General features: G+C 33.7%; 4 protein-coding genes and 1 long non-coding RNA gene across 9 annotated transcripts; 4 read left to right on the forward strand and 1 right to left on the reverse strand.

The window, feature by feature from the left end:
* LOC104777598 lies at window positions 363-2,222 on the forward strand. Of its 5 annotated transcripts, none has more exons than XR_002037544.1 (8): window positions 363-615; window positions 694-758; window positions 861-941; window positions 1,203-1,303; window positions 1,426-1,593; window positions 1,697-1,761; window positions 1,859-1,926; window positions 2,004-2,222. It is a non-coding gene; the product is annotated as an uncharacterized LOC104777598 (long non-coding RNA). The 5 variants fall into 5 exon arrangements; XR_002037545.1 differs by having other exon boundaries at window positions 861-898; XR_766312.2 differs by lacking the exon at window positions 861-941.
* LOC104777600 (26S protease regulatory subunit S10B homolog B) lies at window positions 2,506-5,242 on the forward strand. The gene is made up of 10 exons (XM_010501876.2): window positions 2,506-2,712; window positions 3,011-3,130; window positions 3,252-3,388; window positions 3,483-3,644; window positions 3,766-3,852; window positions 3,946-4,032; window positions 4,129-4,266; window positions 4,517-4,708; window positions 4,806-4,904; window positions 4,991-5,242. The coding sequence occupies exons 1-10, from the start codon at window positions 2,610-2,612 to the stop codon at window positions 5,063-5,065; spliced, it is 1,200 nt and encodes a 399-aa protein (XP_010500178.1). The 5' UTR covers window positions 2,506-2,609; the 3' UTR covers window positions 5,066-5,242.
* LOC104779142 (putative F-box/LRR-repeat protein At3g18150) lies at window positions 5,683-7,145 on the forward strand. Its single transcript, XM_010503529.1, has 3 exons — window positions 5,683-6,567; window positions 6,695-6,868; window positions 6,960-7,145. Exons 1-3 carry the CDS (start codon window positions 5,683-5,685, stop codon window positions 7,143-7,145), a joined length of 1,245 nt encoding a protein of 414 aa, XP_010501831.1.
* Window positions 8,359-10,294, reverse strand: LOC104777601 (transmembrane protein 136-like). The gene is made up of 5 exons (XM_010501877.2): window positions 10,022-10,294; window positions 9,792-9,932; window positions 9,579-9,698; window positions 8,956-9,051; window positions 8,359-8,620 (listed from the first exon to the last, which is right to left on the reverse strand). Exons 1-5 carry the CDS (start codon window positions 10,247-10,249, stop codon window positions 8,510-8,512), a joined length of 696 nt encoding a protein of 231 aa, XP_010500179.1. The 5' UTR covers window positions 10,250-10,294; the 3' UTR covers window positions 8,359-8,509.
* On the forward strand, window positions 11,415-13,640 carry LOC104777602 (ribosomal RNA small subunit methyltransferase I-like). Its single transcript, XM_010501878.2, has 9 exons — window positions 11,415-11,656; window positions 11,756-11,823; window positions 11,913-12,009; window positions 12,104-12,232; window positions 12,353-12,461; window positions 12,553-12,697; window positions 12,940-12,982; window positions 13,066-13,239; window positions 13,337-13,640. Exons 1-9 carry the CDS (start codon window positions 11,504-11,506, stop codon window positions 13,457-13,459), a joined length of 1,041 nt encoding a protein of 346 aa, XP_010500180.1. The 5' UTR covers window positions 11,415-11,503; the 3' UTR covers window positions 13,460-13,640.

The raw sequence follows: 17,076 nt of genomic DNA on the forward strand, positions 1-17,076 counted from the left end.
TTGGATTACTATAAATGGGTCCCTGGGTTCTGCCGGAAATTTCAGAGAGAGGTCTGATCCGCTTATTGGTGACAAAGAAGTATAGTTAATAACAATTGAGTATGAGTAGGGTAATGGCTAGTAGACTAGTAGTAGAAGTGTTTTGTTTTGTTTGTGTCTTAGGTCTTCCCCAATGGGGGTTGTAACGCAGCTTTAGTGCAATACTAACAAAAAAAAAAAATTAAAGAAAACAAAAAATTATAAGAGAGCCTCTTATTTAACAACATCTTTTGTGGAATAAGAGACTGTACGTGTCACCCTTCTGTTCACTAAAGAGAAAGAGAATAATAGAAGTAGGTTTTTTTTTTTTCGGATCGAATATATCATCTCTTGCTCTCTCTCTTACTCTCTCTCTTACTCTCTCTCTCGGTCGAACACCAAAATTGTGAAAGGTAGGCGATTGAATGAAAGGCTATGTAATCAAAGGAGATTGGGTTTAGAGGAGATCCGATGATGAGGATATTGAACCTGCGGAGGCCATTCGGAGGATACTGAATCGACTCCGAGATTAAATTGGTTGAGATTTGATTTTGGAGTCGATTGATTCGGATGAGATTGAAGAATTGGAATCGGCTGGTAAGTTTGTCTTTTTAATAGTATGAATTTGTGATTAGTTAAACGGATTAGGGTTGTTGAGTTCTGTTCGCAAATTAGGGTTCTTCGATTTGCATTTTATTGGAATATCATTGCCGTTACTAGAACTTGGATCAAAGGAGAAGGTCAAATTCCCCACTTTTCTGGTTTTCTCATTGATGTTGCTGTTTTTGATTCAGACTTGATAACTAACGATGGTTTCTTCTAATTCTCTATTTGCATATTAGTTTGAATAACGATGAAGAAGAAGACTCTGACTGCTTAGGTTTTGTTTCTATCATCAACACCACAATCCATAAGTGTAGAATGTGATATTTCTATCATTAACACCACAATCCATAAGTGTAGACTGTGATATTTCTATCATCAACACCACAATTGTTTGTTGTTGTTTCTCTATATGGATTAGATGGAAGATGATATATGCAAGGCTCTCTTTCTTGCCATTATTACCGACGATGATGATGCCTTTTTCTAGTCTTCATCACTTTAGAACAGACTGATCATAGCTTAATGAATTTGTTTTGTTAATCTACCTGGAACTTATTATCTTTTCTTTCTCTTGCAAGACTTTCATCTTTAAACATTGGCAAGGGAGGGCTTAGTAACCAGCCAGCATACATAGAGACATCTGCAATTGCTTTAACAAAAGAAGTGTCTGACTAAGCAGGTATTATGAAGCTTCTTTTCACTTGGATTTTAATAATTAAACACTTGCGATTTAGGCTTTGAACTTAGGCTGTTATTTCAGACTTCAAAAATTAACGATGGTTCTTCTGATTCAATGTGCAGTTCAAAGAGATATGGTTTGAACTTTAAAGTATGAATTCAGTTTCATAATAAAAACTTGGCCGATGAGAATGCTCACGATAACAACATCAGACTTCTTCTAGTGATTGATGGTCTTTGACTCAATACAATACGTCTTCCTTGTCCACTTCGAATTCTCCATCCATAAGTGTGAGTCTTATTCCCCTTTTTAAAGTTTATTCTTTGTTACACAATTTAGATCAGATAGAGATACTGATATATTTTATTCTATTATGGTTTTTGTTGCTGCTAGCTTCGCTAGATGGAGATATTATATGGTTCCCTTTCCTCCGATGGAAAATTCTCTCTTCTTGCTCCGTAAGTAATCTCAGTATCCTCTTTTCCTTTCTTTACTTTGTTCTGTTTCAAGTTTATTCAACCAATAATAATCTTCTTCTTTTTTAATTCATTGCAGCCAACCTATTTGGAAGCTGTCCAAAATTGTGGACACCACTATCATCAACAGAAGTAAAAGGCGTTAAGGTTTGTTCATGGTTTTCATTGGTGTTGCTGTTTTAATTCATAATTAATGATGGTTTCTTCTAATTCTGTATGTGCAGATCAGAGATGGTTTGAAGAATGATGAAGACAACTCAGACGCTTAAGGTTTTGTATCTATCATCAACACAGTTCATAAGTGAAGTTTGAGATTTTGGTTTTGATTGTTGTTGTTTCTCTATATGGATTTGCTGAAACATGATACATGCAATAATTTTAATTTCATATTGTACTTTATTTTTTTATTTTCAAAAAAAAAAAATTCAAATTTAGAGACTCAATATTAGAACCTACCATTGGAGGGGTACATTTTAATTATAATACCCAAAGTTCTTATTCAACCAAAAATACAAATTATATTAATTAAAAAATTTTACAACTCTAAAAATATATCTTCCCATGCCCTTAATGAGTAGTTGAAAACTCTTATGGGATCGATTATGTTAAAAAAACTTTTCTATTAACGGCAAAAAAAAAAAAACGGAAGAATAATATTTAGACCAGAAATACATATAGTCTATGGTCCCAAAAGCCCCTATTTGATATCTAACAAAACCCATTGCTCAAGAAAACACTTTTTTATAAGAAGAAATTAGAAAGAAAAAAAAAACAATTGATAAATTAAATAGCCCTGTGTCGTCGTCGAACTTTGAGATCTGTAGAAGAAGATGAGCGACGGAGACGACGCTGCTAGACGCCGTACCGCTGCGGTGACTGAGTACCGGAAGAAGCTCCTTCATCACAAAGAGCTCGAATCCCGTGTCCGCACAGGTTCGATTTCCACCTAAATCTTCCTCATTCTCTCTCTCTCTCTCTCTTCTTTTGTTTCCCTGAGCTCTTGAGTCAAAATCGAATCTAGGGTTCGCTCCTACTCTTTGTTCTCATTAGAACCCTTGGGAATTTAGTCTGCTTGAAACGAGATTTTAGGGGTTTTGGAGTTCCGAATTGAATTGATTCCACCGTTTCTACACTTGATTTTGTGAATTTGAAGTCGATCTCAAAGCTTAATTGAACTTTTTGATAGTTCAGTTGAGATTCTATAAACTGGGTTTTGCTTGTGGGTATGCAGCAAGGGAGAATTTAAGAGGAGCTAAAAAGGAATTCAACAAAACCGAGGATGATTTGAAGTCTCTTCAAAGCGTTGGCCAGATTATCGGAGAAGTACTACGTCCTCTTGATAATGAGCGATGTAATTTCCTGTCTCTCTCTCTCTCTCTACCTATGGCTTTTGATTCGAATACTAAGTGTTTCTTTTTGCTTTTAATAACTAAAGGTGGGATTTTTTCTACGTTTTCTTTGTGTAATTTTAGTGATTGTTAAGGCAAGTAGTGGCCCTCGTTATGTGGTGGGTTGTCGTAGCAAGGTGGACAAGGAAAAGCTGACTTCAGGAACTCGAGTTGTCTTGGATATGACTACGCTAACGATTATGCGAGCCCTTCCCCGTGAAGTATGCTTGATTTTTGGAATTGCTTATTTCTTATTCTTTTAAAAGAGTGTGTTTTGTACTGGCTTTAACATTGTGCTATCCTTTTTGATGATAGGTCGATCCTGTTGTTTATAACATGTTGCATGAAGATCCAGGCAACATTAGTTACTCGGCTGTGGGTGGTTTAGGTGATCAGATCAGGGAACTTAGGGAGTCTATTGAGTTGCCGCTCATGAATCCTGAACTTTTCCTCAGAGTAGGGATTAAACCTCCTAAGGTACTTAATTCTCTCTCCACTCCTTTCTTTAGCTATCACAAACTATCCCATGCTTATGGCTAAAAGAATTGAAACTCACTTCAAATTCCATTGAGGCTAATTTGCTTTTCTCTCATTCCAGGGTGTCCTTCTGTATGGACCTCCGGGTACTGGAAAAACTCTATTAGCAAGGGCTATTGCCAGCAACATCGATGCCAACTTCTTGAAGGTTTGATTTGGTTGTTGAAGTGGTTTGGTGTTCAATCTTATTATGCCTTATCTGCTCTAAATAAACTCTCTTTTTTTCTGCCTTCATGTTCAGGTTGTATCAAGTGCAATCATAGACAAATACATTGGAGAAAGTGCTAGGTTGATTCGAGAAATGTTTAACTATGCTCGTGAACACCAGGTAGAATACCATCTTATTCCTCTTGTCTTATACCTTGATATACTTTATATTGAAGTTCATGAATTTCTTTTATTAACTCTCCTTCTTCGGGGCTAGCCTTGTATCATTTTCATGGATGAAATAGATGCTATTGGTGGGCGCCGATTTAGCGAAGGAACTAGTGCTGATCGTGAAATTCAAAGAACACTTATGGAGTTACTCAACCAGCTTGATGGGTTTGACCAACTTGGAAAGGTATGACCTATAGTTTTAGATTACTACACGTGCATAAATCTGTGTGGTTAAGTTATTTCACGAGCTGAGATGTGAAACTTGTTGGGGTACCTATAGTTCAAAGTGTTTTGTCTTTCTAACTTAGGTTTCACAGAAGTGGTTATAATATGAAATCATCGCGAGTATTAGTTACCATTGTGAAATTTACTTGCCTCCCAATATTCTTTGTTCAATGGAATATCCTCTGATACTTGGGAAATAATATTATTAGGTGAAAATGATAATGGCCACCAACAGGCCGGATGTTCTTGATCCAGCACTTCTCCGTCCGGGTAGGTTAGATAGAAAGATTGAGATCCCATTGCCAAATGAACAATCAAGAATGGAAATCCTCAAGATCCACGCATCTGGTATTGCCAAGCATGGAGAAATAGATTATGAGGCTATTGTGAAACTTGGAGAGGTTTGTTTCTGTTTCTTATATGCTCACTGCGGTGTAGTTTTGCATTGGCTATAGATAACGAATCCCACTGATTGTTGCTCTAAATCAAAATCCATAGGGTTTCAATGGTGCCGATCTGCGTAACATATGCACTGAAGCTGGAATGTTTGCAATCAGAGCAGAGCGCGATTATGTAATCCATGAAGACTTCATGAAGGTAGATACAAAAATAAATACTCTGCATTTGTTACATATTTATTCGTACCCAAACTTTTCTGCTTATCAAATTTGTCGGTCGTACAGGCGGTGAGAAAGCTGAGCGAGGCCAAGAAACTTGAGTCGAGCTCTCACTACAACGCAGATTTCGGGAAAGAGTAAGAAAAGAAGAAGCTCAGAGAAGAAGACAGAGCCTAAGGGTGGCAGTGAAAAACTCTGCTGCTGTTCACTTTGAAAAACAAGCTAATGATTCTGTTTCAGTTTCTGAATGTTTTTGTTTCGAGGTTTTTAGTATACAAAAGTTCTTGCTTTAGTAATGACAGTAATTTTATATGTTTATGCCTCCTATATCTTTAAATATGGTTCAGAAAGTCAAGAGTCAGTTTGATTAATCTTTCGGCGCCACGAGTTCTATTTTGCTTTGAAAGGATTATTTGTAAAACCCCAAAGTCCATTCATCGTCATTCAACATGCATGGCGCCGGTAGGTAAATCCGTTTAACATGATCTTGTGATACACGTGAAAACTGTTCACTATAAACGTGGTGCAGCCGTGCAGGGAGAAAATATTGTAGAAGAATAAGATTCGCTCGTCGTGAATGTTAAACAGGTCTGGCCCAAAAACCAATCTTTAACCTTTATACGTATAATAATAAGATTACCTATTTAAGTATAATAATAAGATACCTATTTAAGTAACGTCGAGAATGCCCCCTTTGGCCTTTTGCTGTACTAAAAAAAACAAACCCTAAGAAAATCGCAAATAGTTCATAAATTAAGATGGCCGGCAAGAGCTGGACCGCCGCTTTAAGAGGAGAAGGAGCAGTAGAAGACGTAATCAGCTCTTTACCTGATGTGATCCTCCAACATATCCTCACCTTTATTCCAACAAAATTCGCCATCAGAACATCTCTTCTATCAAAACGATGGAGGCATGTATGGTGCGATATACCTTCTCTCTACTTCGTTGATTACATATGTGATCGTGATGATGAATCCATATACGAAACCCTAAGTAATTACCACACTGCTCCCAAGATAATAAACTTCCACAAACGTACCAGCAGCAAACTCCACGTAGACAAGTGGATCAAGTTCGCCATCTCCCGCAACGTGGAGAATCTTTCCTTGGAAGTCGACCAATGTGGCAACTTACCTATTCCTGATTTCTTCTTCATCAATTCCTCTGTCAAGCAACTCACCTTTGAGCTATGCTTCGCTGATTTAACTCCCAAAAACTCTGTGCTCTGGACATCACTGAAGAAGTTGTACTTGGGTTGTTGTAAAGTGTCTGACGAATCCATTGCGAAGATTCTGTCTGGTTGTCCAGTTCTTGAAAGCTTAACATTGTATTTTTGCGATAAACTGATGGTTCTTGATCTCAGAGACTCATTGCGTCTGACAACATTAGAAATAAGACGCAACATTTGGGTCCCCGGGCCAACGCAGATCCTGGCACCACATCTCCATAGTCTCACATTGAGAAACTCTCTGTTACCGTGTACTTTAGTTGATGTCTCTTCTTTAACCGAAGCGAAAATGGAAATTGGATTCAACCACGCGCAAAGAACGGTGAATGCTGAGTTTCTTCAAGTAATGGTGCTAAAGATGCTTGAAAAGATACAGAACGCGGAAAAGCTTACATTGGGCGGAAACTTTCTTCAGGTATCTTTTGATTAAGCAGCTGGTTGCACCACTTTTTGATTTACAGGTTTAGGAATGTTTAAATCTATGTTATATATATGCATGGTTGTACTCAATTCAATATCGATCTTTTTGTGCTTGTTGTTAGATTTTATCTCTTGCGGAGCTTTGTGGTGTTCCTTTTCCGATGTTAAAGGTCAAATATTTGACTCTCGAGACAGTGATCTTTCAGTATGTTATTCCTGGTATAGAAAGGCTGTTACAAAACTCACCTTGTTTAAAGAAGCTCACCTTACGCGCATGGGACAGCAACACATTACCGGTATGGTTACCGTCAACGTACTCTTTTATTTTCCTGCTTGGCCTCTCTTCTAACTAACTATCATTTTTGTGTTTTTCTTTTTGTTGAGCAGGGCTTTGACGGCTACCTAACTACGCAAGGCTTGAATCCGGATCAATGCTGGAAATCAAAAGATGGAGTCTTCTGGAACGAGAACCGTTGGGATGTAGAGTTAAAGCACGTGACTTCATTCGTGGAACTTGTGCTAAAAAACGCAAAGACATTAGAACAGATGGTGTTACTATTGAGCGAACATTAAATTACGGTCCGTCCAGCACTTCCGCATAACAACAACGTCTCCCTAAGGACATCTCCAACTCACCTCTATATTTGCTTTTTATATTTTAGAGTAAAATCTACTCCAACCCATCTCTATTTCTACCTCTATAACAGAGATCTCTATTTTTTCCTCTATGTATAGAGGAACTCTATTTTTTTCTCTTTAATAGAATTAAACTTTTTTATTTATAAAATAGTCCTTGAACTTTTAACACTTTTATATTTACGATCAAAATAAATAAATATATATATATATATATATATATATTTAAATAGTTTAGTAATAATTTAAATATTCACGACCTGCCCACGTTTTAGTCCGAAGTATCTTGCGATTGGATCAGTCACTTGGATCCTTGGAAACTAACAAAACCCATAAATAAAATATATATTTAAATAGTTTAATAATAATTTAAATATTTTAATAATAATTTAATTTGTATATTAATAGGATAATTGATTATAAAGTTAAATTTGACTAATTTTAATATTTTGGTTTAAAATTTGTAAAGGTTTTCGTATAGAAAATTTTTAAAAGTTTTTGTATAGAAAAACATTTTTAAAATTTGAGACTATCATTTGCAAAAGAAAATTTACTATTTTTTATTATTTTATATGATGCAATGTATTTCTTTTAATAAATGTGATATTTAAATAATATTTATGAATGTTAAAAATTTAAATAATATCATAATTTTATGAATGTTTCACAAATACTAAAATAAATGGGTTAGTTTGCAACTTTTATAAGTAAAAAGTATTAATAGTAAAGTAAAAAAATAATCTCTTCAGAATATTCTTTTTTAAAGGAAAAAATAGAGGTATCCATTGGAGCAAAAGTTACCTATATTATAGAGTTTCTCTATTGTAAAGGTAAAAATAGGAAAAATATTTGGAGATGGTCTTAGCCGATGGAATCAGATGAATAGTGTGAATCACAGGACTTATAGTAGTCTCTAGTCTTATTGGACCTTTTTTTCATTATAATTCTTGTATTTTACTTCATGTTGAACATTTTACATTTTACCTAAACATACTATAATTTCTTATTGGTTAGATTCAGTTTCATTCGGGTTGAAAAAGCTTACCAAACTAAACTGAACCAAACAGTTCTGGTTAAAAAAAAGCTTAACCAAATGAGTTGTATGTAAACTTTGGTTTGGTTTGTACGGTTCGGTAAAATGCCTACACAGTACACATACAAATTGGATCTTATTGACACATATATATTTCTTTTTTATTTTTGAATACATTTTTATAACATTTATAGATAAATGACTATAAATGTTTAAGAAAGAAAAAAACAAAAATAACTGAATTAAATCAGATTTAGTATATCTCTAACTAAGTAGACTTTTTGTTTGACTTTGGCTTCTTAAAAAGTTTATATCTCATCATCCCGAAAATCTTATAGAACCAAAATATGCTCACGAGTTGTAATCCTGATCCCATTGCCTGTAAGAAAAGAAAACAATATTCACATTACAATTATGACGTACTGAGAGATTATTGTTGTGTTAGAAAAAAAAAAAAGGGAGAAATCGATGAAATCAATACACAAGTTGTGTTTAAAAAAATTCACATTTTACTTTTATTTTTTCTAAAAGGAGAAAATGGTGAATATCAAAATATGTATTAAAAGCAAAGACCAAAACGAAATATGGTGATCCAAAAATATAAAGTTATATTGATTTTGTTGTTTAATAAATTTTTTTTTGTTTAAAAGTATTATATTGTTGACGAATATAATTAAAACCTGTTTGTTGGTAGTTGGGAAAAATATAAAATACCTTGATGAAGATGGGATTATCAGCTGACAGACTGACGTAAACGAGAAATGGTCCGCACACAATTCTCGCCAATGTGAATATAGTGGCAAAACATACCTATCATCAGTTAATGTAAAACAGCTTGGTGCTTAGGTTTTTTAGCAGGTCAATACTAAATAAAATAAATCTAATTTTTATTTTAATAAAATATATTGCTAAAACAAACAAAAGACAATAATGCTAAAGAGAAGTAGGTTTGGGTTTTACAGGAGGACCGTAACTATAAGAAATGTTCAATGCCAATTGCTAATTCAATGAAATTAAACCATAAACAAATAAGACCACTATAAACGTTTTAAGTGACAAAAATACTATTCAATAAAATATTAGTGTAGGTACTTATGAACACTAAAGAAACAAAAAATGACCCCCACAATTTGAACTAGTTTACTTAATATTTCTAGATGGTGTAGAAGTTACATCTATATGTATTTGATTTTCTAAAAGAATACAATCTTTTTGTTTAGTAAACTACAAATCGAAATTAACGTGTTTTAGTCTTGAGAGCTTTCAAAAGAAAAATTGATTTATACTTTGTAAATTTATATATATGATTTTATGAACTTTTTTATTGATACACTCACATCGGCGCCTAGATTGAGGCTGGTGTCTCTGTATCCAATCTCTTTGAGAATCTCCCTAAGGTGGAAGAAAGGACTCGATACCTCTGCTATCCACAGTGTAGCGATGATCTCAGATCCAGACTTCGAAACAAGAAATGGTACCAACATTTAATAACCCAAGATCTCATATATATATATCTTAGTGTAACCATTAAATTAGAGAATTAATAATACCTTTTGGTAGGCAAGTCCAGCTATAAAACCAAGAATGCTAACAAAATGATGAACCGCGTTATCAATGCTGATCACTTTATCGAACTGACAACATATGAGATCGTAGATCATATATGACAATGAAAACGCCATCACGTCCATCTGCTTGTGGTTTTCCATCTCAGCTTGGTTACAAATTAAATTTGCAAAAAAGAGTCAAGAGAGAACTGATTACGTGATTAAGAAGGAACCTGTTTGAGAGATGGCTTAGATGCTCGGGGACAAACAGGGCAAGACCAATCTTGAACAGAGAGTGTTGCTAATGTGACAGCGATTGTGGCGTGAGCCGTCGAGAGAAGACGGTTGCTGAAGTTGAAGGAGTAGCTTGAGAAGATTCTCCGGGTGAGAACAAAGGCCACACCCCATGAGATTACTCCAAATACTATTATCTTAATAGCTCTTACTAGTTCTTCGTCCATTCTTGATCTCTTTCTTTTTTTTTTTCCCCAATTCAAGACCTATATTGCTTATGTTGACAATAGTGATGGAGAGGAATAAAAAGGTTTGAGCGATGTTAATAGGCCGACATTATTGGTGGTATGTTAGTTGGGAACTTGGGATCGGAATCAATTGTGTGGATCCCATTGTCGTCATTAATGTTTCTGGTTAAATTCATGACCTAAAAAAGATTTGATCCAACGATTTTGGAAGTACTTTGCCTCTATATAGCTCCCAAACAGCCTAGTTATTTTGCTTAAGTTAGTGTTCATTTTGTTTTTTTAGAGTTTCTTAAGAGTATACATTATGTTCTTATACACTACATGGAGCGATGAGTAAAAGAGACTAGACAACAATTCAACTGGATTTTAGGAAAATTATCATCTAAAAAGTTTGGATTTCTTTTTGTCAAGGTTGACGGGTTTTGCTTACTGCTAATCAGATTACTAATCAACAACACTCTAATTAGATTTGACAATACAAAATAGGTTTACAAATATTAGAAATTGACAGTAGAATTATAGACAAATATTAAGTTTCAGTGATAGATCTATAATATGTTATCTATCTACTACATTTCAACTACAATTACCGTAATTTTATAAAGAAAAAAAACGATACACTAAAATATAATATTTTTCTCATATCAGAGAATACAAATACTGTATCATAGTACTCAACATATTCTTTTCCATAAAATTTATTTTATTACTCAATATATATTTTGACCCTGAGAAAAAAAAAATATATATATATATATATATCTATGCGTTTCTATATATATTAAGAATATTTATAAGAAAAAATAATATTATTAACGTAAAAATATACTATAGTTTATGTGAGGAATTTTATAGGTTTATGGTTAGAATACTTAGTTAATATTATTATTTTTTTGGTTAGTTTTTGCCTAATTCCAAAACTAAAAAATGGTTTAGAAGAAAAAATATTTATGTTCTCCAGAGAACCGCTAAATTTAACCAAATTAACCGATAAAATTGTCAAAAATGCTAACCATGTGGGTTTGAGGATTTAAACATAACCAAACCTTTTTATTTTTTTTTTTGACAACCAAACCTTTTCACTTTGGTTCGGTTTGGTTAGGGTTTAAGAGAACAGAGAATGTTATGTTTTTTTTTTTTTTTTTTGAGAACAGAGAAGCTAAAAACACCATTTTTAACTTTTTGGAAGATAAACAAGAGAAAGAAGAAGGTAACACCAAACTGTGAGCGGGAATGGCGAGACTTTGTCTTCCTTGTGCTTCCCTTCGTTTCTATTCTCCTCTTTCACTTCTCTTCCGTTCACCGGTTCTCTCCAGAACCGCCGCAATTTCATTTTGTTCTTCGTCGGAGTTCGCCGACTCTGTAGCCAAGGATGATTCAAAACGCGTAAGTTCACTCATCTCTTTGTTTCTTGATCAAATTCAATTAGGGCTTTTTTGGAGTTATTCCATTTTCTGACTATAAATCTATCTGCTTTCCTTTCAGGGTCCTCTCAAACCTGGGCTTTACCTCGTCGGAACTCCAATCGGAAACCTCGAAGATATCACTTTACGGTACTCTTTCAATTTCTAAGGCTTTTGCATTATTTGTAAAATGAGAGATTTCTAATTCTTGAATCAATTTGTTTGGGACAATGGTTTAGTGCGATTCGTGTATTGAGATCTGCGGATGTGATTCTCTCTGAGGACACGAGACACTCTGGGAAGTTGCTTCAGTATTACAATATTAAAGCTCAGCTTGTAAGTTGCTTCTTCTATATATATGGAAGTAGTCTGTCTCTTTTTGTTTTTATCAATGTGATGTTTATTGAATTTATGAGGTTTAGGCTTGTAGCTTAGTTATCACAAGTTCAACGAGGCCCAAAGAGAGCAAGCAGTGTTGACACGGTTGAAACAAGGTGAGATTGTTGCTCTTATCAGCGATGCAGGGACACCTGGCATTAGTGATCCTGGTACTCAACTTGTGAGTGTCCTTCATTTTCTCTCTATATGTAGTCAGCTTGCTGGATTAATAAACTAGTGTCTATTGATCTTTCATTTAAATGGAAAATATGAGAAAACATTTGTTATCATCTTTTCTCAGGCAAAAATATGTGTGAAAGAAAATATTGATGTGATACCAATCCCTGGGGCTTGTGCTGTAGTTTCTGCTCTTTCTGCCTCTGGTTTGGAGACAGATGAGTTCACATTCGGTAAATTCTCCCATCTTATTCCTCTCAGTCTCAGCCATCTTGGTCAAGCTGATATAAAGTTTTTAATTTTCGAACAACTTGGTTTTTACAGTTGGATTTCTTCCGAAGCATTCTGGAACAAGGAAGGAGAGGCTGGTAGTTTCATCAAATGAGACAAGAACACAGATCTTTTATGTTCCACCTCATAAGTTGTCACAGTTTCTTGAAGAAACAACCCCTTATTTTGGCGAATCAAGGTTTGTTGTATATTTCAAGAAAGTTATTGTAACATCTGCTGAATGAATTGATACCAATGCGTATCCACTTTGTTTTCTCTCTTTTTCCTTAGTCTTTATTGTTGATTGATACCTAATGATATAAGACTCTCTCAATACAATTATCGATCACCAAGGAAATGAGGCGATATTTTTTCATCTGCTACTGTTAGGAGTTAGGAGCCAGTCCTATGCCTGGTCCTGAAATGTATTTTGTGGTGCAGGCAATGTGTAATAGCTCGGGAGATTACAAAGCTGCATGAAGAGGTAACATCTTTTATCACTCTATATGTGCATAATAAACCGTTTTGTAATATAACTCACTGATGAGAGATACCTCCTATTAATAGTTTTGGAGGGGTTCGATAGGGGAAGCCAAGCAAGAGTTTCTGAGTCGCCAACCAAAAGGAGAAATCACGCTTTTGATTGAAGGCGAAGAAGAAACCAAAGCTGAAAATCCAACGGATTCTCAACTTGAAGAAGAGTTAAGAGGGCTGATCTCTGATGGACATAGCCTTTCCACGGTAAACCATTTTGATTTGAGAACTTTCCTTTAACTAAGCTTAAAACTTACAAAACACACAGGATTTTGTTTATAGACATGTTTTCAAACTTTATCAGGCGGTGAAAATGGTGGCGGAAAGAACATCAATGAGAAAGAAAGAGGTATATTCGCTGGCATTGAAGAAATTTGGTATTGGTAAGCAGATTCATGTAGAAGATGAAGCTGATGAGAGTAAATGAGACGTCATTGCCATTTATTTTGTTGCGTTAAATGGATTCTGTTTATGATCCCAATTCTCATTAGCTTGACTTTGGTGGATGTAGAGTATACTAAGAGTTAGTTCCTTGAAATTTTTTTGAAGTAACTCACTTGTTTAGGTCTTTGGATCTCAAGTGATCAAAGCTTGTTTCCCAGTTTTCATATGGGCCTCTCTGTTTTGTAGGAAAAGAATTTGGATCTGTTAAAGAAAGCAAACCCATAACCATAAACTCCATATATTTTTTTCTGTTATCCCTAGAGTATGTTTTTTTTTTTGTTTACAGAGACATGCCCATTTATGTATTGAATGCAATCAAGTTTTTATTTGTGAAATTTTCAAAAAGCCTAAAAAGAGAGTATATATTTTGCAATTAAAAAAAAAAAGAAAAAAACATAATAAGACAGGTTGGAAGGAGTTGTAAAACCGCTTAATTAATAATGCCTAGCAAACGGAGAAAAGTAAAAGTTAAACATGAGATTGATAGACTGGTATTGGCCTACTACATATTTATAAGTATGATAGTTTAATGGGATCGATCCCATAGTTTAATTGAGTCATTGACATTGTAATTTTCTAATTAAAAAATTGCAAGTTCGTATATTGGAGAAGGTAGAAATTAACTTATTCGTTAACAGCGTTTTCAAAAACATTTATTTATACTAGGATTTTTGTTTTAAAAACGGTAATAGAGAATCTAGTCGGAAAATCGGATCTAATATTTATATATACATCTCTACTATAGTAGGATTTAAGCTGAGTCGAGTGATTTGCATATGTAGTTGAATCCCACATATCTTAAGTTCGAGTAATTGCATAATTCATTAATAAATATTTTTTAAAAATCTATGATATTTGTAATAGTAAATTAAAGAATTTTACAATAAGAATTAAGTACTAAAGATGAAATGGAATGAAATATGTTAAAATTGGAAAGAAATCTGTTAAAAACGGAATTAAAACTCTAAATTTTGGTTAGAAAGGATGTAGATAATCACAACATATATAATGAAGAATGAGTTACAGATGACTGTTTATCTAAACCATGAAAAATTTGCAGCTTGAAAACCCAAGATTGTGAAAATGGTCAAAAACTTCTTCCTCCTTTAGTTATCCCAAAAAGGAGGCTGGATATGTTAGAAAGGACATTGGAACATGATAAGGAAAATTGTAGCTTTCATAATGTTCAAGATCGTGAGATGTCCATACACTCTCACCATGATTGTGAGCTGAATATGATGATACATTCACAAAGCTTCAACGACATTTTAATGATGACAAAAATCCTATGAACAACAACAACTCTGATGGGTTTTTTTTCAGATTACGAAAGAATCAAGCCAAAGAATGACTATGTAGACGGCTGATTCTAATTAAAGAATTTTTAAAAAACCAATTGTTTAAATTATATAAAAAATAAAATATAACCATTAAAAAAACAAGTTCCAGTTCCACTCGTCATTATTACCAAATTACTAATATTTTGTTTGATCACTTATGCTTTTTTTTCATTCACTTTGGTTTTTCTATTTTATTTAATCCATTTTTTTAACTATCAACATTACATTGGGGAGTGGTACGAGGTACGAGCTTCCAAGTTCTGCACAAGATTTGTAATATTGGATAGATGGTGGCTTGGTATTTTTATGATCGAATGGTTTTATCTTGAGAGACTATTATCAAATTTTTGGATTGTTATAATCTCTTATCTTTGTTATTGATTTGAGAACTTTCCCTTAACTAAGCTTAAAACTTACAAAACACACATGATTTGATTATAGACATGTTTTCAAACTTTATCACAGGGTGAAAATGGTGACGAAATGAGAAAGAAAGAGGTATATTCGTTTGCATTGAAGAAATTTGGGAAGGAGACTCATGTTGAAGATGAAGCTAATGAGAGTAAATGAGATTTGGTAAAATGGTTCTATTATGATCCCAAATCTCAATTGAGCTTTGGAGCTTGACTTTGGTGGATTTAGAGTATAGTAAGAATTAGTTCCTTCAAAAAAAATTTAGTAACTCTCTTGTCTAGGTTCTTGGTGTTCAAGAAATCAAATTTTGTTTTTCAGTCTTTATATGGGTCTCTCTCTTTTGTAGGAAGATAAGATATTTGATATGTTAAGAAAGCAAACCCATAACCATAGACTCCATATTTTTATTTATTCATCTTTTTTCTCATACGATGAAGTGAAAATGAAACTAGTGTATTGGTATTTCTTTTTTTTTTTAATCATAAAATACACAAAGAAATCATTTTTTTTTTTTTTTTTTTTTAACTCAACAACAACTTTATTATTCACCAATGTTATGTGATACAAGTTCTGTTGCCACTAGATACTCTAGCCAATGCGGTGCATTAAAATAAAATCGGATCTCATTTTTCTGAAAAGAGGTTGTCTCCTGAGCTATCCTGTCTGCTCCTGAGCTATCCTGTCTGCGCATTCCCTCCTCGTCACAAAGAAATCATTTAGTTATCAGACTATCATTGTATTTGTTGTTATAGATGTACGCTTAATATTCTACATTTTGGATTAATTTTCAGAAAAATAAAACAAAAAAACTCTGAACGATATTTTATTTGAATGTTAATCACAGTTTTAATTAAATCATTAAAAAAAAAATAAGACAGGTTGGAACTTGGATAAAATTAGAAGAAAAAAAAAAGGAATTGTGAAACACAAAACACGTAATGTCGTTTCGTCTGGATCAGACAGGCACCGACGTAAACGGAACGGAGATCTAGCGGCGTTTGCGTGTATCATAATTTTCAATGAAGAGTGACAAACGGCGCTTAAACGGCATGTCATTCCTCCTGCCTCGTTATTAACAAAACTAATCAAAAGCTCCACTGTGACTTGCAGTGCGCATCTTTTTTAATCTTATTTTAATTAACTTTGTAAATTGCTACGTAATCATGAAATCAATCCTTAAATCATTTTAAAATCCAATCGCAAATCTCCGAGGAGAGCACATGTCAATTTCTTAGTATAGTAGTATTTGTTTTCTAATAATAGGCTTAACTATGTCAAATTTATTTTAGCCTTTATTTTACCCATCCGTTAACAATCTTTTATTTTCTTATTTTTTGGCATCCACTATAATTGTTCGAATAAAAAAAAATTAAAGCTATGAGTTTTGAATAGATTTTATAATTATAAATTTTTGATTTTTGAATTTTAGATTTTGGTTGTACTAACGAGCATCGGAGCATGTATGCTCCAGAGATCAAGAACTCGTGTGTTCATGTGTTGTAACATGTTGTTCAGTGAACAACACTCGTAAAATACTAGAAACTGGTAATGTCGAATCAAATGTCTGGTTTGATACCAAGTCAATCTGATTAAGTGACTCCGTAGAAACTGCATAATATATTTATAGTGGATTTGAGTATTTTTGAGGTTTGGAGAATCCAATCTAAATCTTTTTGAACGTTGTTTTTTTCAATACGTTTTCAAATTTTCTCAGTTAAAATATATATAAAATTCCCAACTAGACGTTTAGAAATATAGAATACTTAGGTCTATATATAATAGTTTATCATTGTTGAAACGATTTTATATAACAATAGCATAAGTTACCATACTCCACTATTTGTTG

This window comes from Camelina sativa, chromosome 3, assembly GCF_000633955.1.
Source record: "Camelina sativa cultivar DH55 chromosome 3, Cs, whole genome shotgun sequence".
Lineage (NCBI taxonomy): Eukaryota > Viridiplantae > Streptophyta > Magnoliopsida > Brassicales > Brassicaceae > Camelina > Camelina sativa.

What these genes read in the sequence shown, in the direction of transcription:
- LOC104777600 (XM_010501876.2), top strand. Translation starts at nt 2,610, where the DNA reads ATGAGCGACGGAGACGACGCTGCTAGACGCCGTACCGCTGCGGTGACT. An exon ending in TAGGGATTAAACCTCCTAAG is followed by an intron (nt 3,645 to 3,765) that starts GTACTTAATTCT and finishes CTCTCATTCCAG; the next exon opens with GGTGTCCTTCTGTATGGACC. An exon ending in ACTATGCTCGTGAACACCAG is followed by an intron (nt 4,033 to 4,128) that starts GTAGAATACCAT and finishes CTTCGGGGCTAG; the next exon opens with CCTTGTATCATTTTCATGGA.
- LOC104779142 (XM_010503529.1), top strand. Translation starts at nt 5,683, where the DNA reads ATGGCCGGCAAGAGCTGGACCGCCGCTTTAAGAGGAGAAGGAGCAGTA. An exon ending in TGGGCGGAAACTTTCTTCAG is followed by an intron (nt 6,568 to 6,694) that starts GTATCTTTTGAT and finishes GCTTGTTGTTAG; the next exon opens with ATTTTATCTCTTGCGGAGCT. An exon ending in GGGACAGCAACACATTACCG is followed by an intron (nt 6,869 to 6,959) that starts GTATGGTTACCG and finishes TTTGTTGAGCAG; the next exon opens with GGCTTTGACGGCTACCTAAC.
- LOC104777601 (XM_010501877.2), bottom strand. Translation starts at nt 10,249, where the DNA reads ATGGACGAAGAACTAGTAAGAGCTATTAAGATAATAGTATTTGGAGTA. An exon ending in CTGGACTTGCCTACCAAAAG is followed by an intron (nt 9,699 to 9,791) that starts GTATTATTAATT and finishes CTTGTTTCGAAG; the next exon opens with TCTGGATCTGAGATCATCGC. An exon ending in ATAATCCCATCTTCATCAAG is followed by an intron (nt 8,621 to 8,955) that starts GTATTTTATATT and finishes CTTTTCTTACAG; the next exon opens with GCAATGGGATCAGGATTACA.
- LOC104777602 (XM_010501878.2), top strand. Translation starts at nt 11,504, where the DNA reads ATGGCGAGACTTTGTCTTCCTTGTGCTTCCCTTCGTTTCTATTCTCCT. An exon ending in GTGATCCTGGTACTCAACTT is followed by an intron (nt 12,233 to 12,352) that starts GTGAGTGTCCTT and finishes ATCTTTTCTCAG; the next exon opens with GCAAAAATATGTGTGAAAGA. An exon ending in GACAGATGAGTTCACATTCG is followed by an intron (nt 12,462 to 12,552) that starts GTAAATTCTCCC and finishes TGGTTTTTACAG; the next exon opens with TTGGATTTCTTCCGAAGCAT.